The following is a 24,456-nucleotide window of genomic DNA, read 5'->3' on the forward strand; positions in this document are numbered from 1 at the left end:
ATTTTTGGACAAATTTATTTCTATAATTTTTTAATACCATACTTTTTGTTTTTACTATTTTATGAAGTATCACTGCTTTTACTTTAGTAAAAAGTCTACATACTCTACCCACTTTGAGTAATGTCACTGAACAAGCAGTAATGTTTTAACCAAAAATACACCAGATACAGTCACACCTACAATTTATATTAAAGTGAGACTCATTATTTATAAATAAACTTATTTTCTCTCTGCTGAGCTTATTGTGACATTTGAGACCAAGTGAAGGTATGATAAAAACCATTGCATACTACAAGTTACACTTTCACAAGTTTTCTATTGGAAAAAGAAAATATTTGAAAAAAATATGTTTTTTCCACTTAAGGAAAGTCTTTAAACACTAGAATGCGTACATAACTTCATATTTCTTGCGTGATGATTCAATGCTTTAGTAGCCTTTTTTTTTTTTTTAGAAATACGCTTTACTCAAGTGGCAGGATTATGCCACTTGAGTAAGGTAAATATTATTTTATCAATCAAATCAAACCAGTTTTTATCTGTAAATTACATCAAACTGAAAAAATGTTCAACATTAATTAATTTTATGACGTACTAATCAAATGCAGAGACAATTATTTCATATTTTAACAGTTTAAGTTTTTCTAAGAACATTTTGCCATAACTGACCCCCTGAATGGTGCCTTCACACTTTAAGAACCTGAAATTTATCAAAAAGCACTAAACCAAAAGTTTGTTTACATCCCAGTAAGGAACACAATCAGACGCCATGTTGGGGTGGTTTGATTTATTTAATAAATAATTTGAGAAAACTGCTTTGCCTTGATATGTAAAAGAAGGCACTTAAAAAATGGCGGCAGTTTTCTGTCAGAACAGAAAAAATTGTTTTCATCAAAACTCCAGTTTTCTGTAGATTTAACATTTGATTACGACAAGTAAAAAAATCCTTTAAATTTAAAGTGGTAATCTTTAAAAAAAATAAAAAAATAAAACGAGGCGTGTATTTGGTGCTGCTGCAGATGAAGGACCTGAGTTGGCTTTAAATTAAGCAAAATGAGTCCTGAAAGAGTAAAGCTGTTGTAAACCGACGTCCTTTCAGCCGCAGAGAAAAGAAAACTGATTCTGAATGATTGTTCAGCTGCAGATATATGGCTTTACAGAACCCAAAACACAATGTACACATTTCAGTTCAAACATGGAGGATTTAAAACGGCTCCTCAGAGACCCAAAGATCTTTGGTCCGATGGCTCATCGGCTTTAAAAACATTGATTCCTGATTACCTCCTGCTGAACAGAGCGAACCCGATGAACGGAAAGTCCAGTCATAAAAAACAACAATCTCCCAAAAATCCAAAATAAAGCAAAGGAAATAAAAACAAGTTAGCAAAAACAGAGAGTGGCAGGATGCGTCTCTATCATTTCATACGACAACAAACAGCAAACGTATAAAAGCCCCGCTCCGCTCGTCTCGGCCCGTTTTCCTCTCCATGTACAGTGTCGTCACAAAGGAGAAAGAAGCGACATCATTTCCCCTCGTACTTTGGGTTCACCACGGTTGTTACGGCGCTTTTGTAGATCGGATTCTCACCCTGAAAACAAAACAAACAAAAAAAGACCAGAAGAAAAAGTTTATATTCTTTTGCTTGCAAGTCCCCTCCACTAGGTGGCAGCACGAGAAGGAGAAGATAGAGCCACTCCCTCCTCACAGAAGAGAAAGAAAAGCTCCAAATGTTCTCATCCACCGCCATGTTTCTACTGTTTTCATTCAGATTTACCAACAGAGAAGACACAGAGTATTTAGAGCACAGCTAAATCCTGAGCAGACACATTTAACAGGTTTAATAATTTAAGGCTTTGTAAGGAAATTTATTTCAGAGGTGACTGATTTTCACATCTAGTGAGTAAAATATTAAATAGTTAAAGCTAAGTCAGATTGGATGGAGAGTGAAATGTTTTTCCAAGTCCAGCAATAAGATTTAGGCACAAAAAGTAAAAACAAAACAAAAAAACAATTAAATAAAAAGTTAAAATGCATATAAAGAGTAAAACAAAAATTGAATCAGTAAAAAATAAAATATAGTAAAATAAAAATGTAAAAAATACACAACAAAAAGTAAAAACATACAAATGGAAACATATGTAACTAAAAAGTACAAAAGTATCCACAAAAACAAAAAAGTAAAAAATACAAAAAAGTAAAAAAATAAAAAGGTAAAAAATCAAAACAGAACAAAAAAAAAGTAAAAAATATAAACAAAAAGAAAAAAAAGTTAAAAATACAAAAAATAAAATGGTTAAAGAACACAGAAAAAGACAGAAAAATAAATAATTTAATAAGATATTTAAAAAAAAGTATTTAGCTTTGGCTGGAGAATTCTAACATTATGCTGCTTTGATCTCAGCCTGGTTGTAAAAGCTGCGTCAGGTCGTTTTGAAGCCGAACTTCCACTCCAGTCTCAAGTCAGGTGCATTAGCAGCTAGCAGTTTTTACTCCAGGAATCTCCTTTAATTACCTCCATCCATCTGTTTTCTCTACATTAGTGGCACTCTACACAAAGTTTGTGTAAGATTCAAGTTGTTTCATTCTCTGACCTCACAAAACAACAAAAACATCCAGATTAGTGTTGCTAATAAACTGACGTAGCATTACTGAAGACATGAGCTTCAAATAGAGCCGTTAGCAGCTTTAAGCTAACAGCGACAGTGAAGGTTTAACTCCTGCTGAGCGGGTTAAGCGACTGACCGTGTCCCAGATGGCGTTCATCTTCTCCTTCTCAAACTTGGCGAACTCCCTGCGGTCATGGATGATCATGAGCAGCTTCCAGATGAGCAGCAGCGCCAAGCCGATCATCACGATGCCGGCGACCACGCCGGCCACGATGGGGATGATGTCAGGGCTGGACGGGCACTCTGAGGCGGAAAACACCAACACACTCAGGGATGGATGGATGGATGGGAAACGGATGGATGGATGGGAAATGGATGGATGGACGGATGATTATGAAGTTATGGATGGATATAATTATGTATGGATGGATGGATGGAAAATGGATGGATGGACGGACAGACGGACGGATGATTATGAAGTTATGGATGGATCGATGGATATAATTATGGATGGATGATGCATGGATGGATGGATGGATGGATGGATGAGAAATGGTCAGACCCACCGGGACCCAGCCCAGCCAGACCTACCGGGCTTGTCCACCACGTAGACCTCGTTGGTGTTGTTCCTGACGGCGAAGGAGAAGTAGAAGGAGCAGTCGTTCTCGTCGCGCTCCTTGCAGATGACCCGGGGGAAGGACTGGTCGTTGGGCTGCGGCAGCTCACCCTGGTCCCGGACTGGGATCAGGTGGATGTTCTTACACTCATCCTTACACACGTCCTTCTTCACTCCGGTCTGGAAGGTCAGACACTCGACGCAGTCCCTGAGGAGAGATGCAGGCGGATCAGACTCACGAATATCCAAAAAAGTGCAACACTAAAAAAAATGACAGACTAACAGAACAGAAAATCTGGTCTAAATTTCTTAAGCGTTCTGACTCACTTGTGCTCCGTGCAGACACCTGGACAGGTGGGGCAGGCCTCGCAGGTCGGCCCCTGAAATTTGGAGTCTGTGCATGTGCAGCTGCCGCATTCGCACACGCCGCGTCCATTGCAGATCTGGCCGTTGCTGGCGACACAGGTGGAGGTGTCCATGGAGCAGTCGCAGGCGCTGCCGGTGAAGTTGGCGTCGCAGATGCACTTTCTGCACTCACAGCGACCGTGACCTGGACACAGACAGCAGCAACCGAATCAGTGCAGAGTAAACGGCGGATTATTCTACTGGAAGCACATGACTGAGTCCAGGCAACGCATGTCAGCAAATCTACTGTTACCTGAAAAAGCTTTAAACAAATCCATGATGTGCTAAAGTCTAAATGGGTCATTTATTTTATTTGTTCATGATTACGTGTCTGAACGTCAGCAATGAGGATCTGCTTTAGCAAAAATAATGGCTGATGTTCTTCATCTCTCTCTAGTGTAAAGATGTTTTTTTATTTAAAAAGTAAACTATTTTTATACTATATTAAAAATACATTAAAATATGCAAAGAATCAAATAATTCAATTCCTTTTTAAAAGAAGAAAATAAACATTTTATTAACTAAAATGCAATGCTTCATTATTTGGAACAAAAAAAACGGTTAAAATTACTTCTAACATCAACATGTGAAAAGCTGTTGGTTATTTTTTAAATTACTAATCCATTAATGTTAATAAATACGACGATGTGTTAGGGCCATAGCAGACAGAAAAAAAGGAGTAACATTCTGACAAAAAAAAATAATCAGAAATTCAAACATCAAACGTTGATAAATTTACTCCTTTTTTAATATCTACAAAGTCCTTATTACGCCGCCGTTACCAGATTCTTTTTCCTTTTTCCTGAAGCTAAAACTGCCAACTCTGAGTAGAAGATATTTACAGACAAAGGGGTTTTTCCACTAAAAGTGCCAAATATCCACATGGCTTCATTACTGCTTCATTTCAGCAAATGGCCTTCACTTTGCTGGACTGTGATTCATAAATAGATTAATTTCTCTTTGGCTCCCACTCATTTTTCTACCTCTAGCTGCCATGTACCTTGAATGCTGCTAAAGAAACGATAAAGCTGAGAAACATACATGAAGCAAAATATATAATCTATCAGATTGACTTTTTTAGCAACTGCTATGACAAAAGTGTTTGCTTTTGTTCCTCTTGTCACCATTAAATCAGGTGAAGGCAGCCTGATGAAATCCAAACAGCAGTTTCTAAATGATGCAGGTAAATCATTTGTTCCTGACCTCCACAGAGCTTGTTGCCAGAGCGGTCGCAGTTGAAGTTGTCACATTCGCAGAACTGGCCGCTGTACGCCTCTGCAGGATTTTCCCGCTTCCTGCACTCGCAGGTACCGCAGACGCAGTCGCCGTTGTTGCTGCAGATGTCTGTGCCGTTGTCTTTTCTGCAGTTGGCGTCCAGATCCTCGGTCCGGACGTCGTCCTTGCTGCACTCGCACGTCTGCCCGATGCGTCCGTCGTTGCACCTGAAACACAACGTGAAGTTAAAAAGGTACTTAATTAAATATTTGGCATAAAATAATTCTTAAACAATGAGATTTTAGTCTGCTCAGTTCTGACTATTCTGAAATGTTTTAGGGCCTCCGTCACTTTAAATCCAAATGAGCTGCTGCTGGCCACGCCCCCTATCTCAACGTTTACACTCATATGAGAAAATAGCTGCAAACAGATGTAATTATACAAATTTACATCTTTGAAAAGTATAAAAGGAGCCTCCTGCACAATGCACACCCATCAAGAATGCATCAAGTGGTTTCTGGATGGCAAGTCATCAACAAAGCCAGTCGTAACAATCAATCAATTGATCCCAGGGCGAATTAAAATGAGCTTGATTTGGTAGATTTGAAGAAGGTCGGGGGGCCGACTTCACTCGGGTGAAAGCACAAAAAACATGCAAACGGTGAACTTTGCATAATACGTCGCCCAGAAGAATTGAGGTTGTTGTTTTGAAATGTTCTGCAGATGAAAGGAGGCGGAGGACGTCTCACTTGCAGGATCCGCATTCGTAGCTGCCGCTGCCGTCAGAGCACCGCTGACTGTTGGGCTCTCCTTTCGCCGCACAGTCGCAGTCGCAGATGTATTCCAGAACCACGGTCACCTCCTCCCTGAAGCCCTGAGGTTTGATCGTGAACACCTCCGATTTCCCATCAGCCAGACACTTCTTGCCATCGTGATGTACAGTAATGTTGAAATACACCTGGACAATCAGAGGAAAGCGTTAAAGTTGACACAGATTCCAGGGTATTCCAGGATATTCCAGGGTTTTCAGTGTTACCTCGTCCCCAATGGAGATGTTGACGCACTTATTCCCGTTCTCTCCTTTATTGATCACGTTGTCCTTGCAGATGGACGTGTAGGAAATGGAAGCTCCCGTTGGCCGCTTCGGGTTTTCCAGAACAACCTCAGAGGACAGAGACTGCCAAAAGAGGAGGAATTTAGAGGAAAATAAATTCATCTTTCCTGGATTTAATGGTTGGTGTCACATGTTTTCTCTTGTCTTTAAAAACCTGCTTGAAATAAATAAATGAAATAAAATAATCACGATAAAATACTCTGAAAATTATCCAAAGAATGGAAAAACTAAAACTACTACTATAACAAATAAAAAACTAAACAATAACTACTAAAAAAGACTGTACAGACTAATTAAAACTAACTTAAATTAGGCAAAAAGTCACAAAGAAGCAAAACTATAGTGTAAAACCCGGAGCCTGTTATAACCCTGCTGGTGAGCATCAGTTCTTACGTTGTAGGCATCAATGATGAGCTTCATCACGTTGTTGGAGTCGGCCGACAGCGTCCCAACAGCCGACTTAGGAATGAGGTTTTTGAGTTCCTGTAAGAGGGAGGAAGGATCAGAGGAGGCAGGTCTGATAAATGGGTCCTAGTCAAAGTAAAACAGCTGATACTTCACCTTGTAAACCGACTGGAACTCCTCAGTCACAGCAAAGATGGTCTGGATGTTGTTTTCGCTTAGTTTCTGAACCAGGTGAGCGATGGAGGGATAGTCCTGCAACACGGGCATTAATATTCAGAGTGGCGTGTCACAGAGGAGAGGAGAGGGATTTAAAGGAACCTGCTTACGTAGTAGTGGCTCATGGTGTACATGTTGTTCTCCAGGTGACACTTCCCGTCGTTGGGCAGGACGATCCCGCCCAGCTTCCCGTCTCCAGCGAAGTGGAAGCCGGCGTCGGTGGAGAACACGAGCAGACGGGTGACGTTCCTCCAGCCGATCTGATCCTGGGTTCAAAACAAAGAAACTCATCTGGTTACCGTGACGATAAGTCAATGTTATTGATCAAATTTAGTTTGTTGGGTTTCCGTAGTTCAGAGTGATGGGCGCCCGCGGCAGCCATCTTGTTTGACAAGCACGTTTCACAGCTTCTTTTTACTTAGACTTTGAATTCAACATAAAGTCATAAGAATACAGCTGTGGTTCTACAAGAATGAGGTCATATGACCAAGTCAAAATAATATAAAAATACAGTCTTAATAAAGCCAAAATAAAGGCCTACTTGCAGAGTAATAGTCCACCAAGTAGTGAAATTTCACTGATTCTACGTCACTATGACTATATTAATAATAATAACAAAAATTAACGTAGCCTGGCCCTAATACTCCAACTTACAACTCACAGAAAGAATGACTGAAATAAAAGCCACATTTTGAAAATGTTTTCTGTCATTTGTATTTTTTTCTTTTTTAGAAAAGAAAATGGGGAAAAAAATGGTAACATGTTATTTGAAGCATGAGACTCATAACCCTGTCATAAACATGCAGTAGTTTATGACTGATGTGATGAAGTGTCATTTGGTAAATAACGACATTCCTAATGCAAAGTTGCACTAAAACTTGCATTAAAAGTGTCAATTTTGGATTATTCGGTAAATAATGACACTTTTAACTAAAGTTGCATCAACAGATTTTATCTGCATCGCCCGGCCGTTCCAGTGAGCCGCTCACCTGGCACACGGCCACCTGCATGATGGCGTCGAAGCCGCCCTCCGGGGAGTCCAGGTTGCCGGAGATCTGCTGCTGGCTGACGAGCCGGTTGAACTCCTCTCCGTCCTCGGTCAGCTTCAGGACGTTCTTGTAGCTGAAGGGGCTGGTGCAGTTCTCGCTGCCTGTGCAGGGGTTCAGCAGCCTGGCCGGGGTGGTGCTGATGTAAGGCATGACCGTCTTCTCCACAAACGAACCAAAACCTAAAGGCAGTGTCAGAAATGATGATTACTTAAGCAAGAGTTTCAGATTTATTGAGCTATAACTGTCTTTCTCAAACGCCCCCTAGTGGTTAGCAAGGTACATAGAGGATTTGGTGTAAAAATAATAATGGAAATCCACTTAAAAAAAGCTGAAGGTGCCGGTGGAAAGAAAACCACAGGACTATTTATATGATACTACTTAGATTTAACTTCCCTTTGGGATTATATTTACATATATTATACGATTAATTATTAATACATTATTCATCTCAAAACGATATTTATTGCAATAATTACTGAATTTATTGTCCAGGAAAATTTGTTGTCATGGTGTTTTAACAGTTTTTGTGTCCGCTAATTACTGACTGAATAAACTGAAAACTGCGAGTTCCAATGAGCTTTATTAAGGTAATAAACTCAAAGGGCTTTCCTCGTGTTTATATTTCTAAACGGAATCACATTTTACGTCCCACACCGGGTTCTGTTTGGCCTGTTCCGCTTTGCTGTTCTGGGATGCCTCCGCCATGATTATTTCTGCATCAACCGGCTCCGCTTAAGGATGAGCACCAGCGCTCGCTTCCATTTCTTATTCGATTGGAAACTGTAATTTTTGAAAATATTTTGTGATGATGCATCACAAAATATTTTTAGGTTTTTTCAAAACATAAAAATAGAAAAAGTGGTGGTGCAGTACAAATAAAAGACCAACTATAAATATTTAAAAACTTTGGGCAAAATCTGTTCTTTGAATTTCAAACTTTTCAAACCGCTGATCTAACCAGACGTTATTAATCGATTGGAACCGATTTTAATCCAATAAACCATTAATTAGTTGTTGCCTCCCTTCTCAGAACAGATCTGATACGTTTTCACGGCGGAGGAACCTCGACTGTTTTCCACTCACCGATTTTGAAGTCTGAGGTGATTTTCTTCATTTCCTTCATGAGGTCAGTGCCAAGTTTCTTGACATTTTCCAAGTCGTCTTTCATGGAGAAGGACAGGTCCATAAGGTAGTACAGATCTATGGGGTAATCCTCCGCACGCTTAAATTTCAGACTAAAGGTTTGCGGTTCACCTAAAACACAAAAGCGGCAGCAGCTGAGAGCACAGAAAATCGGTTCCTCCCACCTCAAAACCCCAACAACGGTCACACATTTCTGGATTTCATTATGGAAACGGGAGAAAATCTTTACCATATCTGAGTTTGAGTGTGAGATTCTGAGGCTGGATCTGGGTGATCTGCTCAGGCTTCAGTTTCCCAGGTCCGTTGTGAGCTGTGACCGGTTTGTTCTGGGTAATGATAACTTTTCCACGTGGGTTTTCAATTTGCTGACACTTTTTCTCCTTCAGGGACTCAAGGTTGTCACAGCGGGCCGACTTGGGCGAACCAATGGTTAGAAAGTTCTGCAACAAAGCCAACACGCCATTAGAGGAATATTCAAGAGACAAATAGAGCAACAAAAACCAAGCTGTCTCTGCAGATCCTACTCTGCAAGACCAGTTTCCTCAGAACACACAGAAAAAGTCACCTGCTAGGTGTAACACAACCTAAGAAACATTTCTTAAATTTATGGACGTCTGTATTTGCACAAACTCAACGACTCTACAATAAAACTGACCGCACAAAAAAAAAAAGACAACATAGTGGGTAAAAAACAAAATTCAATTTCAATTTGTTCCATTTATTCATAACTTTTTGCACTAAAAATCCACAACACAAGGTCTGAATAAAAACTGTTGTACAGAAGGAGTTGCTGCAAAGCTGACTTAGTGCAACCAGTCAGGGTTAGTAGCCACATGTTCCTCAAAAGAAGGGATTGCAATAAACTGAACTGATGCAATCAACCATCCACCGTCACCACATGCTTCCCCACAAAGGGAATCAATCTAACATCAGCTGTTAAGAATTGGGACATATAAATAAACTGAATTTGAATAAATAAAAAAACATTTGGAGTACAAAGCAGGTAACTAAAGTTCATCTGTTTTTTATTAACTGTTGTGAAGCGTCTGGACTAAAGAGGTACAGGAAGAAACTGCAGAATGGTGCGTAATGGACGCCAAGCCAAAGAACATGAGACAACGAACAAAAATAAAACATACTTTGACTTCATTCTTTCAGTAATTATAGTCAAGATCTTTTGCTCTTCCTTCTGTACAAAAAACAGAATTATATCAACAAAAGACAGTAAAAATAGTCTAAATGTGTATTATTCTGGCTGGGTTTCTTTACATAAATTGGCCGCCGCTTTAGATGAATAAACATTTTAGTAAAAAACAACAGAAGACCGAACAAGCTGAGGAAAATTTCATGAGGTGGAAATCCAATCTCACTTCTGGTGAGGGCAAAACAAGATCCAACAAGCGTCACAAATGTTAAAAACCAGTTCAAATACGTAGTGTGCCCTGACATGCAGGTTAATGCTGACCAATCCGGGCCGGAGATGGTTGAGATGATAAACACAGGTGCCATGAAGACAATGAAGAGCTGATGGCGTGCTGCTGCAAGAACCAAACTGCAATACCCTGAAAGATTGCGCAGTTTAGTTCCTAAGAACATGATGTCGGATTTTGTCAGAAACTGAGTGAGAGCCAAGATCAGTGTGATTCATAACAACTAAAAAATAATTAGGGCTACAGCAGACAGTTATTCTGATGATTAATCAATTATTCTGTTGACTAGTCAAAAAATCTGATGATTAATCAATTATTCTGTTGACTAGTCAAAAAATCTGATGATTAGTCAAATATTCTGATAATTAATCAGATTAAAAATGGGCATATTCTCCAGATTTTTCCATTGACCACTTTCTTTAGAGTTCATCATTTGTAGCAAAGATACTTATATCACCAAGATTTTAACTTTCTGCTCAACTTAACATTAATAAAGTGTAGGGCTGATCTGTTGACTAATTTTTGGATTAATCGATTAGATTAATTATTTTGATAGCAAAAGTTATGGGTATTTATCCTAAATGCGACATTTTGTAAATGTTTGCTTTAATTGCAGATTTGAGTGTGCCGTTCTTTGAGCAAGTTGACTTTTTAAAGTATCTATACTCCAGTTAATGATTAATTTATTATTAACTTAGTTGAAGGTTGCTTCAATAACCGATCAATCGTTTCAGCCCTAACTGCATCTGATATTGTTGTTTCTACAACTAATTAAAACGATTGTGACCAAATAAATGTTAAATTTCAACAATAAAACAAAACTGTTCTGTACCTCTTCTATTTTAGCTTGGCATTTGAACTTGTCTTAAATGGGCGTTTTTGTTTTTTCTTTTAAAAAAAATTAAAACACACAATGACGCCTCTTAAAAAGCATCTAAGAAGCCAACAAAGATATTTCATGAATCAGTTTTCTTCAGGTTTTACAGAGAGAACTCACTTCATCCGTGCACCATCCACACTTTTCAGAGACTTGGATGCATTCCCCACATGACTGCGCGTTCGCCTTGATGCATATGCTACCATCTGAAAGAGAAAAGTTGCTCTGAGCCACAGCGAACAAGACATTTTCCATTAGCTCACTGATTCAAACCAGCTGCTGCCTGACAGAGAAGAAGAAACCCCATCCCAGCTCAGAAAAGTGAGTCATGATGGGAAATGTTTCAGGCAGCGGACCAACTGACGAGGTAACGCTGGAGAGAAAAAATAGCAGAAATCTTTAATGTTTTCAGTTCTTTTCCCTAGTTTAACACCCCAGAGTCAAATGGTTCGTTAGCAGAATATTATTTTCTGCTGAATTAGTCGGATCATTTAAATCAGCTGTGCTGGAGTGAAAACTCATCTAAAAGTGGCAGGATGCCATCCCTCGAGGACCGGAGCCTTAAACCGTTACCCAAATTATTAAACCGTAATTGAAAATGTGAAATCTCCCAACAGCCATTTCACATCTTAATACAACAAAGCCACAAACTTTAATGCATTTATTGTATCTTTATTGAAAGGTGAAGGAAAATTAGGCATTTTCATAAAAAACTAGGGCTGGACAATATGGCTGAAAAACAGTCGATATCAATAACTATTGATTAGTTTCTCCGTTTTAAATATCTGACATACTGCCAAACCGGTGGTGTTCCTGTTTCATCAAGAGTTCTCACTCCATGCCGTTATTTATTTTTAATCAGTTATGAGGAGCAGTGGAGAAACCTTAAACTGCTGCTGCACCACTTACTCAGCAAGGCGTTGCTAGGCAACCAAAGAGTGAGTGACTTGCTAGGCAACCAAAGAGCGAGTGAGTCGGTTCCACCAAACTTGCTTAGCCGGCCGTGAATGGTTGAGCAGCTAAAGTCTTTTCTCTGACTGTATCAATAAATGTGTGTTGATGGTTGAAGCTTTTGAAGAAATGTTATTTGGTTGTAAATAAATAAATATCCTGAAGACGGGTCAATGAACTGGTTAATATTTACCAGCTGGTATTTATGCTTCTTACCTAGTTGAGCTGAGCTGCCTCCGATGACCGCTGATAAAACCGCTATAAAAAGCAACTGGAGATTCATCTGTGAGAGAGAAAAAGGTAAATATAAATGAGTAAAAACAAGCAGATCAACATCTGAGCAACACGCATTCTGAAGAACTATCTCATTTAATCACATCCAAGTGGGATTTGTAGTAAAACACGCATGTTTTATTCAGATTAATGCCTAAAATTAACAGTACAGTTTCTGGATTTGTTATGGTTGCAGATTTTCTGTGACCCTGTGAAAGAATTGTTACACAAATATCAGTTAAGTGGCGCCTGCAAGCTGTGATCACACCATCTGTGTGTGTGCAAACACCAGAAACAAAGCGTAGCCCTGCAAACTGCACTAGCTGCTTAAAGGGCTTTGTTCATGTTATATAAACTATAAAACATTTAAATAAAAGAACTGCAGCACAAAACAAAACAACAAGAAGGTAACTGGCATCAAAACTAACTGGAACATAAATAAATGGCAGTAAAGAAGGAATAAAAACCAGAAACTCCAAACAGAGTGACTTCTAGGAGACTTTATTTCTGTGCTCTAGTTTAATTAAGCAGCTTAAGGGTGTAATACCTTAATTAAGGCTGTAATACCTATAAAAACAACAACAACAAAAAGAAAACAGTTTCTACTGTACCTGTAAAATGTGACCGTTTTAAGGACAACATGTTCCTTTAAATAGGAATTTACTACTGCAAGAAGTTCCTTTTTTCTCTTGAAGATAAACTGATAAAACATATTCCTCTTTATGTTATAATGCAGCTGAATTTATTTCTGTTTCCTGCCTGAATTGTGTTGTTTTTGTTAACAAACCAATCAGAGGCATTTATATTATGATTAGTGGGATCTGGACGTAAAATATGACGCAGCTCATCAGTGACACAGGAAGTAACAGGAAGAAACAGGAAGAAACAGGAAGAAACAGGAAGTAACAGGAAGTAACAGGAAGTAACAGGAAGTAACAGGAAGTAACAGGAAGTAACAGCAAACAGACTCGGCTCAGAAACACTTAATGAATGCAGCTGGTATATCGGTCCGATAATTAGATCTGGGCTGATATGAACAAGTGATGCTTTTTTCCATGCCTTCGTTTCTGTTTCAGGGAGGGGTGGACTGTGGGGAGTTTACCTGAAGAGATTAGGTCTGTAAATGTTTGTTATCAGCCATAAAAACAATTTTAATATCGGATGTCGATGTTGGGTCAAATTTTCAAATTGGTGCGTCCATAATTCATAACTCCAACTGAACATCAAAAACATTACTTGAGTCTGTAATAAAATCTCTGTAAACAAAATTGTTATTCAAAACTGAAGACTTTTATCATCCAGTTCCTGGTAGAAAGAGAGAAAAACAATAAATCATGCAAATGGAAATTATTGAGCTTGTTTTAATTTATCACGCAATTAACTGATTTATTGCTTATTGCAAAAGGCCTAAATATGTAAAAAACAACTTTATAGAAGTTCCATATTGTTATGTAGGTAGTACAACACAGCCTAACGCTATCCGCCGTTGTTTTGTTGTTATCTGCCTGTTTGTGCGTAGAATAATCCCTACAGCTGTTCGTTCTCACACCTCAGCTTGGTAAAGGAAAGTCTGACACCTGGTTTCAAAAACAGACTCTGGTCACTGGTGTCATGTTAATTAGATCGCAACAAAAGTGTTACATTTAACTGAATAGTGGCTGAAAGCTGATGAAGAAAGTCAGCCTTTTCATTCAGCTGTAAATGAGATACAATCAAAGTTTGTAGGCAGCTTTCAGGGACTTAATTTAGCAAACCTACAGCAGTGAACTCAGAAATGTTGACATGTTCTGCTGTGGGCGCGGGGTTCAGGTACAGACTCATCACTGCAGACTCATCACTGCTGTGGCAAATTATCGTCCAAACAAGCACCAACAGAGGAAAACACAGACGGAGGAGGAGCGCAGCCCCAGGACACGCTGTCCAACTGAGTCGAGCAGCAGACGTGCAACGACTGCAGCAGATGTGCAGCAGCCGCTTTCATGAGAAACCGTGAAGAAACAGCTGCGGCTCTTTATGGATGCAAGTTTCAGACTGCAGCAAGGAGAGCTTATGAGACCGGTCAGATGTTTATATGGCCGCTTTTCCTGATAAAAGGTAAAGGAACCGTGTGTTTATTTACCCTGCAGGAAATGTTCTGTTTTTAACAGCTGATTCGACTCAGGCTGTTGGTTACTGAGCAAATCTGAGTCAATGGATCAATCTCAAAAATAGAAAAAAATAAAAGTAAGAGTAGTAGTTCAACCCACCAGAGAGCTTTTAATTTCCTCCAGAGAGTGTCGGTTGGTTAGGTATCATAACTCACGTTGTTAGGCAAAAAAAAAAGCAAATCTCCTGACTTTTTCCTCACCATAATAAACAAATACGAGCTCCAAACCTGAATACAATTAAAAGACAAAAGCTGCAAAAGTGATGACATTTGCAGTTTAAAAATGTGACAGAGAAAATACAAAATTCAAAGCAAAACTGTGACAATGGAGGCATTGTTTCAGTGTGCAACATATGCAACAAAAAGCATAATTAAATTCAAACCAACCCCAGCTGTGGAGGATTTCTCCACCATTAACGCTCCACCCCAGCTTTCCCACAGACCGGCTTTGTTTGCTGCCCTGGGATTTGAATCGACGCTGGGCTGCAGATTGCAGAGCGATGACTGACTGACTGGAGGCATTCAGAGCTGGAGGGGACCATCGACCCAAAGAGTCCAGCAGAATAAAACCAATTAGAAAAATACTTTGACAAGAATAAAATCAGGAACAGAGACCAGCTGAAATCTAATGATCTGCATATTTCTGTAATTTAGATATTTTTTTTTGACAAATGTAGCTGATAGCAAAAATTCAACCTGGAAGACTCCATCCCCTCCGTTCGCCCATCGGCGTTATGCTCATCTCCGACCTGAGTCTTTCCAGATTGAAATGGAGGCTTTTTCCATCTAATACAGGTGTTAGGTTTTATCTGACATTTGACCTGCCTATTCTGGGCAATTATAGCAATTATAAGATGGTTGTAATTTGCAAATCAACCTAGCCTGTATCTGATTTTCTAAATTTAAAAAAAGAATTTGCAAGTGTAGATTGGCAGATTCTAGACTCTGGCTGGTTGAGTATTTAGCTCTGCTAATGAAGAAAAAGCTCAGTAATTGATATAATTCATTTTTCTGCAATGAGAAAATATTTTAAAGATTTACTGTAAATTCAGGGCTGTTCAAAGTGTGGCCCGTGGGCTGTTTGCGCCCTTGGAAGGATTTTTTGTGGCTCCATTAACAGTAACAATACAAATATCATATCTATTATTTAGAGAAACATGAGTAAAGTTTGCATCGTCAGACAGACACACTGCTCGTCATCACAGCCTTTAATTACAGTCAGAGGCGACAGAGTCACACATCTCAGCTGGAGACACACCAGGTGCAAATATAGGAGAAAGATTCAAAATAAAATGCAATGAAAAAAATTGAAATTCACCTTTGGAGCCAATTTAAGTGGGAAAACAAAACCTTTTTAGCTATGAAGAGGAAGTTGGCTTGCGGAAATGAAATAAACTTGATTTTTGGCTCAGAAAGTTTGGTAATCTCACTGCTAGTCGTTAAAAAAATGGAACTGAAACCAAATATTACCCAAGACTTTGGAAAAACTTTAAGAATCTGCAAAGAAACCAGAAATGGAATATAGAAATATTTAATAAGGTAAATTCACATATGTAGAAATGCAAATCCACTTATTTCAATCAGTGATGATTAGAGACAAACCAATAAGAAAATGTGATCAAATGTCAATCACCAATATTAACATTGTGAGGAAAAAATACAGAAAGAAAGAAAAAATACAGAAAGTGGGAAAGGAACAAGAGAAATAGACATGACTAAAAAAAGGAAAATACAAAAGACAAAGACAGATAAAACACAAGATGGAAACAAAACAAAAAAAGAAAAGATAAAAAAATGAAGGAAAGACAAAAAGAAGATAAAAAGATAAAATAAAAAAGACAACCAAAAAAAGAAAGGGAAGAAAAAACAGAAAATAAAGAAAAAGACAAAAACAAGCAAAGAACCAAAAAATTAAAAAGAACAGATGTTCATGCATTTAAACATCAAGCAGATGAAGTAAAAAATATATTAAAAAATTTGCACAAAATACTAAATATTTCAGTACATAATAAACCTCTCTGTTGTATTATTAGCAGTTTGTTTATTTAAACACAAGCCAGGTCTAAACTGACTCAAGCTGGAATAAAACCATTAGTTTCTTCAGAGCATCTCGTGGTATTGAGGGTTTTTTTTAATCAACATGTTTTTTTCTTGACCCAAAACTTCATGAGGTTTCAAGTATTTAATTTTTTTCTCAGCAATAAAAAGCAGAATCCAGGTCAGTCTTAATCTGAAAACACCTGCTGTACTTAGCCAAGTTTTAATACAGCGATTAGAAGCAGATTTTGTCTGCACCAAGGTTTACTTTAGTACAAGTCAATGAATAGATGTGGTCCTTGTTACCATGACAACAAACAGGAAGCCAGAGAGAAATATAACACCTAATATGTTTGTTGGTTGCTAAAAGTTGTAGTTTTGGTCGGGGGGCCGTAAAGAATGAGTCCAGCAGTCAAAAACTGGCCCCCGAGCCCCACTTTGAGCACCCTTCCTTTAATTAACATGCAGCTTGGAGTGAATAGAAACAAAGTGTTTTCATTTCGTGGTCTGATGTGTAGCCAGTGAAAGAGCTGGATTAGCTCAGTAGATTTCCTGACCTTTCTTTGACTTGTTGCACCAAAAGTTGAAGTCATGCAGGTGGAGACTGAAGGGTCAAAGTTCAAGCTCTAACAACGTCTTCCCCATATGGTTGAGTTTATGGTAAATGTGACCAGACCTCAAGGGCACCTGCAGAAACTACTTCCTGCTAAAAGTGTTCGAACCAAACAACAACCTGAGATGTGTAGAAGAGTCCACTCTGACACCAAGAAATGCAGAAACAGCGTATTCACATGTGAAGCGTTAACCTTTGCACATGCATGCATCCTGCAAGAGAAAATGTAAATAGAGGTAACAGCTTGCTGTGGTTGCTACGCTCTGAGGATCAAAGGTTAACCGCATGGTGTTACTGATGGCATCTGTTCTCATGAAAACAGAACTGCACTTAAAACCACTTCCACACCACTGCAGGTCACTTTAACGCGCCGACACAGTAAGGTACGCTGGCCCTTTAATGCAACTTCTCCTTCCAACAACTACACATGCATGACTTTAAAAGTACACCACACTCTTTGCACCAATAGTGCCAAAAATGTCCAACTGAGAGCAGTAAAGAGCCACATTCATTTCTTAAGACTTTTGTTGTTTTTATGTCTTTGAATATATATCAAATAGATTATATATTAATAAAGCACAGTAGCCCATTTTTTGTAGAAAAGGAATCTGTAAATCATGTCGATCTAAACTACAAACAGCGTCTTACACAGTTGCTGTTTTAGAAATATTTTAAGTATTTTTTTATACATTGTTGTTTAAATAAAAATACTTTGTCTTGTTCCTAATTACATAAATGTCTGTAGAAATAAAAAATTGTGGATTTGCTAAATTTTTTAATTGTGCACTGCAAAAACACCAAATCTAACCAATATTGGTCTAGTTTCTAGTGTGAATATCTGCGCCGGTTTATTGGTGCCGATTTCCTTAATTTTGGGAGATCTGTGATCGGCCGATTTTTACATCATCAACCTCGGCAAAGGTCTAAAAATCAACCCCTGTTGAATCAACCTCCTGTGAGAGAGGTTTGACTGACAGACCAGGTCATGTCTGAACATTTACAGTTAACAACAGTCACACCAATGTTGCCAGTTCAGCAACTTCCTTGATATATTAAGCAACATTTCAGACAAAAAACTAGAATCGGTCAAAATCGGAATCTGTAAGGTAGGCTTTTTAAAAGATCGGTAAACGGCGATTGGCCAGAAAACTGCAATTGGTGCAGCCCTTGCAGTAACTTAAGTCAAAACTAACCTCTAAACTTTTCAGCAACATATAGGAGCTTATATTACGTAAATGATTCCTTAATTTTGATGAAAACCTACTTGTTCCACTTATAACACAGTAGAGATGTTAAGTAACAATCTGCCAGTGGAATTGGTTATTGTTTAATCACTGTTGGCGATAAACACTGAAAACCTTCAGCTTGACCTGCCTGACTGGTGAACTCCATACCTCAGAGCTACCAGACCGCAGTGAACAACACTCTGCAGGCTAAGGTTGTTTTTTTAATTTTGCAGTTCCTTTGAAATTAATTTGTCTATTTTCTTTCTCGCAGGTACTTGAACCTGAGCAAAAACAGGAGAAGTATTGGTCAAACTCCTTGGAAACTGTAAAGATGTTAAACAACTCTTATTTTTTGTGGATTACTGATCATTTAAGTTCATATTGCATCCCGGATCACGTCTTTGTTTTAATAAAACATGGACGCCCTTCCTCTCTTTTCATCCGTTTGGTTTGCCTCCCATGGTCGTCCAATCGGGCCAGACCTGCCTCTGACCGAGAGTTTGTTTCTGGTCCTTTGGTTACATAAACGCCCAAGCTTGACCCTTTGTCCATTTCCTTCACTGGATCAAACTCCAGCCTGTTGTTTACCCCAAGGAAGCTGAAGGACCAGGAATTTCCCTTCGCATCTCATTGAATCCAGAAGAGCTGTTACAGATATAAACGCCACCTTCCACCTTCGTCAGGCAGAAGCTGCGGAGATCATTTAGAGAAGACGTTCAAACTAAAATGGTTATTTTTAAGAAAACCGAAGTAACAAAGAGAGACTCGGTGCTCAGCCTCACAGCTGTAAAGGTCCGGCGTTTATCGTATCATTTACAGTGATTTTTATTTATTGTTGTCACGATAAGTTCCAATACGTAGTTCTCATGTGACGTCACACTTCCGTAAACTTTGTAATTGACAGCCATCTTGGTAGGCAGTTGCTATGGCAACAATAAACGAGCCACAAGCTTAGAACTAAAACGTTTGTTTTACGTTTTATCCGTCTTATTTTATTCTATCGCGACAGATAGTTTTAGCAAATATGTAAAAAAAAAAAAAAAAACTTTAATCAAAAAACGTTACATAATGTAGCTTTAAACATGCAACAAAAAGTTCCTTAAATCATAAGTGGTGCTTTTTCACTTTGTACATCTTACGAAGTTAGATTTTCTTCCAATATTTTAGATTTTTAGTCACTAGAAATACCAAATCCCAAGGAAAAGAACTGCAAAGACATTAGATTACAGGGCCGCGGTAATATAGGCGTCCGTATTGTAGCTAGGACACCTCAGAAGAAGAAGTCAACTTGAGAAGAAGAAACGGAGAATTTCTCACTGAACGTCTCTGCCATCATAGGAAGAAAATCCTAAACTCCCAGCTGTAATTAGAGGGATGAGGGAATGCATTCCAGTGCTACGTCACAGAAACTGCAACCAGAACCGAGAAAAATCTCTCCCTCGACTTTTTAAACAAACTGAAATCACAAGAAAGGACAAATTTACTGAATAAATAATGAGAAAAGAACGGGACTTGTTGGTTCAGGAAGACGTTTTACTTGTAATCTTCCTCAGAGAAGGCGACACAAACAGTCAGATGGTTGCTGTAGTTTAATTCGAGTCAGTACTGACTCATGGGTGACGGATCTGGGGTGAAGGTTCAGCGTTGAGTAACGTAGAACGACCCTGTAACCTGCTCCGGATGGCGCTCCCTGTTTACACCTCACAATAACGTCGCGAAGGGAAGTGACTCAGTAGTCTGCAGCCCTTCCTTATGTCTGCAATTAGCAGCTCTGATACGAAACAAGGAAGAGCAAGTCGTCGCTGCAGAGCCAAGATATGCGCTTTCACAGATTAGCAGATATATGCTCTGTGGGATCAGATTTCTCATTAATCCTTCAAAGAGAAAACAGCAGCCTCCAGCTATGAATCCTTTCCAGGAAGACGAGAGACAAGACCAGACCTGTCCTGTTATCATACCTGAGCTCCACGTTTTATCGCAGCTCTGGGCAAGGCTCAACAAGAGCCACTAAAGATCTGGTTAACCAGATGAGTAAGATGTTCTGGCCTTAAAGTTTATACAGTCCACGGGTTCGTTTTAAAGGGGCAATATCACATAAAATCGACTTTTTAATGTTATCCCCTCTTCAAAAACACACCTGGAGTGTTGCCTTGATTCTTTCATGCATGTTGGAAAAATAATTTAATCTCCATGGCAACCATTCAGATGTGCAAAACGCCTGGGTGGACATAGCCCCGCTTTCAAGGACACAGCTCCTCCCCCAATCTGCTCCTCCAGACTAGCCAGAAGCAATTAGAAAACACAAAAGAGCTTAATTTTTTCACGCATTTTCTGTCTCATACCATACTGTCAAAAAAACAGTGACAGTTTCAACAACTATATGAAAAAGTATTTATCACAGTTTTAATGAAGTGAAACTACAAATATAATCTAAGATAAAATTAGGAAATTACAAGACTGCAACATCTGCTTTTACATGAATAACTACCTTTAGCTTACACGAGCAAGATCTCACCAGTCAGTTTTCATTAACCAGTCGACGTTTTCTGTTGAGTTTTCATTAACCAGTCGACATATACATATTCACAATACAATACCTTTTTGAATTCTGCACCTAAAAATTAACCAAGGTATGACAAAACTAAAACTGCTACTACAATAAAAACTAACAGAAACTAGCAAACAAACTATAACAATTAATTAAAACCAATCAAGTCAGACAAAATGTCACAACCAAATAAAACCAAACTAAAACAGAAAACCTTTAGTTCAAATGGGAACAAGAATGATTTAAACCATTTTCCCCCCCCCAACAACAAAAATTTGGTTCCATACTGAAAATTTTGCTCTCAGTTATAAATGTTGACAAGAAAATGCAAACGAATTAGCCTCGACAATGATCTATGACCCAAAGACACCATACATAATGACAACAAAAACTGAGGGTTACAGGCCCATAGATATAAACTTAAGTTCTGCAAAAAAGAAAAAAAAATACTTGTGGTTTGTCATTGTCATTTTTCTTTTGTTGCTGCATTACAGCACAAATTGGCACATGTTGAATACTTCATGTTTAGCGCCACCAAAAGGTTTGGAGGAGTAAAAAACAGCATTTTGGTTCATTTTCTGTGTTTTTCATGTACATGAAAACATTTCTGAAGACGGTTCTGTTTGGACCTGGGCAAACCCCCCGATGAATGTGGCGCCCTGGACAAAAAGTCATATCTCTTATAAAAGGGAATATTACTTCTCAAACCTCTTAAATTTATAAAAGGTCTACTCTTTTTTGGTATGCAGAACTTTTAAGCTGAGATTTGCAACATTTTAAATACAACTGAGTAGTTAAGGTTGTATAAAAATAAGGATTAAAATCGTTGTAAAATTATACCAAAAATGAGAAAAACAACATAATATGTCATTCAGATCTAATCAGAATGTTTTAGATATTAATTAACCAACAGAATAAACCCAAGAAGTGATCGATAACTTTGTCTTTTGTCTTCATTTCGTCTTGGCTACCAGAGGACTGCCCTGTTTGGCCGCACAAAGCGGCTACTTCTGGCCTACTTTCCCTACAAAGCCCATATTCGGGTTAATTCCCAGCTTTTACTCAGCTTTAAACATAAAAATCTGTTTAAACCCCGCTTTGTTTGATGTGTGTTGAAAACAACCACCCACTGTTCGACCGCTAACTAGCTTGTCGTTGATCCACACCCAGAAGTTTTGCGCCTGAAGACAAATATTCTTTACTTTCTCCGCCTTTTCTTTCTTTCTTGTCGCTCAGATTGTTTGTTTGTTTGTTTTAAGTCGCTGGCAGAGCTGGATAAATTTTAATTAAAAAACATGACTCACCTTAAGTCGTTGCTTGACAGGGTGTTTGTTGTTGGATCAGAGCAACATTAGGTCCAGAAAGTGTCCCTTTTTTTTTAACGGATCCTGGAGAAAAAACTAGCTAAAACTGTTATCTGGGTTCGCTTTGTTTGAGCACCGTGCAGGTAAACGATTTTGGGGTAAAAAACACAGGAGCAACTAAACTCTTTTCATTCGTTATAAATGAAGTAAATGAAGATCCAAAATCTGGTTGGGACACGTTGTTGGTTCCAGTATAATACTGGTGGGGCTTTTTCTATTGCCTCACTTCAACAAACCCCTTATTCTGAATCTAACCCCGCCCACACCGGAAGTACAGCGGCAAGCAGCGTTAAAAAGAACAAACACACCAGCAGAGAATGAACCCTTGCTCACCTCGGGGAAAACTGTTTTCATGAGCATGCGCAGAAAACTCAGCTTTAAATCTTCACATTTCTCCTGCAAATACTGAAGAATTTACAACAGCACTACACATTAACACAGTAAATGTTACCTTGCATAATGTATTGATGAATAAAATACAAAATCAATAAGAGGAAGTTGAAAAGTAGCAATCCTTAGGTGCCTGAGTGATTCTAGAATTGCAGATACATTTAATGTACAGTCATTATTTTTGGCCAACTTTATTCAAATATTTTCTTTTTATTATTTTTTTAAGTAAATTAAAAATTTTGTGGATAATAATATTTAACAAGTTACATTTAATTTCCTTTTATAAGTTGAAAAAACACGACTTCCTTCCTGTTATCAGAGTTGGTTGCTGTTTTGCTGTCCCCCCCCCCAACATGAAATAAGAAGCAAAAACATATTTTTGAACTGAATCATTTACACTGTTTGATTGTATTTTTCAGTAATACATTTCATAATCTTGTCTGTTCTGTAACACCAGGGTTCAGTTTTATTAATGGAATATTTTCACAAAAAGGAGAAAACTGTTGTCTTGAGGATAATTAATAATGATAATCTAGCCTGTTAGATATTCCAAATATTGTTTATATTGTCCTTAACAGAGTTAAGTCAAACGACAAATACAATCTGAAATGTATTTGTGTAGTCCCATAAATCTCACTATAACTACATAAATCCACTTTATTACGGTACAATCACCTACTTTTATTGTTTAAACTATCCTAACTGTGCATTTTCCAAAGCAAAATACTTTTTTACATGAAATAAAGTCAGAAAACTTTAATAAAAGTGTAATCTGTAGTTTATTTTATTAGCCGTTTAATAATCAAAAGAAAAGTGTTGAATTATAAATATAAAACACTGTAGAAAATTGTTATAACTTCTTACCAGCAGCTGTTGTTTCCAGCTGCCACATTATTTACATCACCACACACTTCTTCTGAGAAGAGTATCTGATAATTCACTGAATTTTTTTACTCAAATTAGAGTCCCTAAAACATGAACATTTTCCAAGAAGAAAAGAAAAACAATCCTTGTGTTGGTTTGCAGACATCCCAATTACAATCCTACAGTTCCTCATTAATAATCAAGAAGTCAAAGATCAAGAAGCAATTTTGACACTTAAAGAATATTTATCTGTTGAGATCAGATGATTAAATTAAAAATGAAACCCTCAAGCCACTTTTAAGGATGCTGCGTTGCAACACAGCGGATTATTGCGACATAAACACTAAGATGAAATATCTCTGAGATCTCGTACTGAGGTTGGAAACCTCAACCAAGCAGAAGCTGGTATGACTGAAGTTCACACCAGACTCAGGTTGAAGGCCACACTATTTCAGGTATATTCTTATACACTTTGAGTCAGCCATCTTTTTGCTTTCCTTTTGGCATTTTTGTAAACTTTTGATGTAATAAATAAATAAATAAATAAATAAATAAATAAATAGTAGTCCAAAAGAAATGATCAAGGCAGCCTTCAAGAATTTAGTGTGGTCCAAAACTTTTGTACATTACTGTCAGTTATTTAAAAAATAATAAGATAAAAAGGTACCAGCTCCTCCCGACCCCATTAAGAAAATGGATGGATGGAAGTAAAAAAGGTAGCTTTGATATGAGGACATTACCATAGCATTTAATATTGCAACACTGCCACCTTGTGGCCAAAAAGGCAAACAGCAGGCGATGCACTTGAAAACCGTTAACTCTTGTAAAATTAAACAGCAAATTAATTGTGATAATGGTTAAAAACATATATAAAAGATGGCGAAAATTACACACGAGGCCCGGTACATGATTAAATTTATCTAAAATATATGTTAAAATGTAACACTTGGAAAGAAAACTCCGATACGAT

The 24,456-nt window shown here is 38.1% G+C and overlaps 1 protein-coding gene across 1 annotated transcript; it reads right to left on the reverse strand.

Annotated features, from left to right (window-relative positions):
• Positions 1 to 1,335: 1,335 nt before the first annotated feature.
• LOC106964138 (integrin beta-1-like) lies at positions 1,336 to 22,499 on the reverse strand. Its single transcript, XM_015059432.1, has 16 exons — positions 22,173 to 22,499; positions 12,242 to 12,308; positions 11,195 to 11,280; positions 8,997 to 9,207; positions 8,708 to 8,878; positions 7,565 to 7,803; positions 6,686 to 6,841; positions 6,516 to 6,611; positions 6,348 to 6,437; positions 5,877 to 6,017; positions 5,590 to 5,798; positions 4,829 to 5,067; positions 3,548 to 3,770; positions 3,196 to 3,428; positions 2,741 to 2,907; positions 1,336 to 1,586 (listed from the first exon to the last, which is right to left on the reverse strand). Exons 2-16 carry the CDS (start codon positions 12,306 to 12,308, stop codon positions 1,521 to 1,523), a joined length of 2,394 nt encoding a protein of 797 aa, XP_014914918.1. The 5' UTR covers positions 22,173 to 22,499; the 3' UTR covers positions 1,336 to 1,520.
• Between the last annotated feature and the right edge of the window lie 1,957 nt (positions 22,500 to 24,456).

Source organism: Poecilia latipinna, unplaced genomic scaffold (assembly GCF_001443285.1).
Source record: "Poecilia latipinna isolate Pla-1442-1.1 unplaced genomic scaffold, P_latipinna-1.0 Scaffold1628, whole genome shotgun sequence".
Taxonomy (NCBI): Eukaryota; Metazoa; Chordata; class Actinopteri; order Cyprinodontiformes; family Poeciliidae; genus Poecilia; species Poecilia latipinna.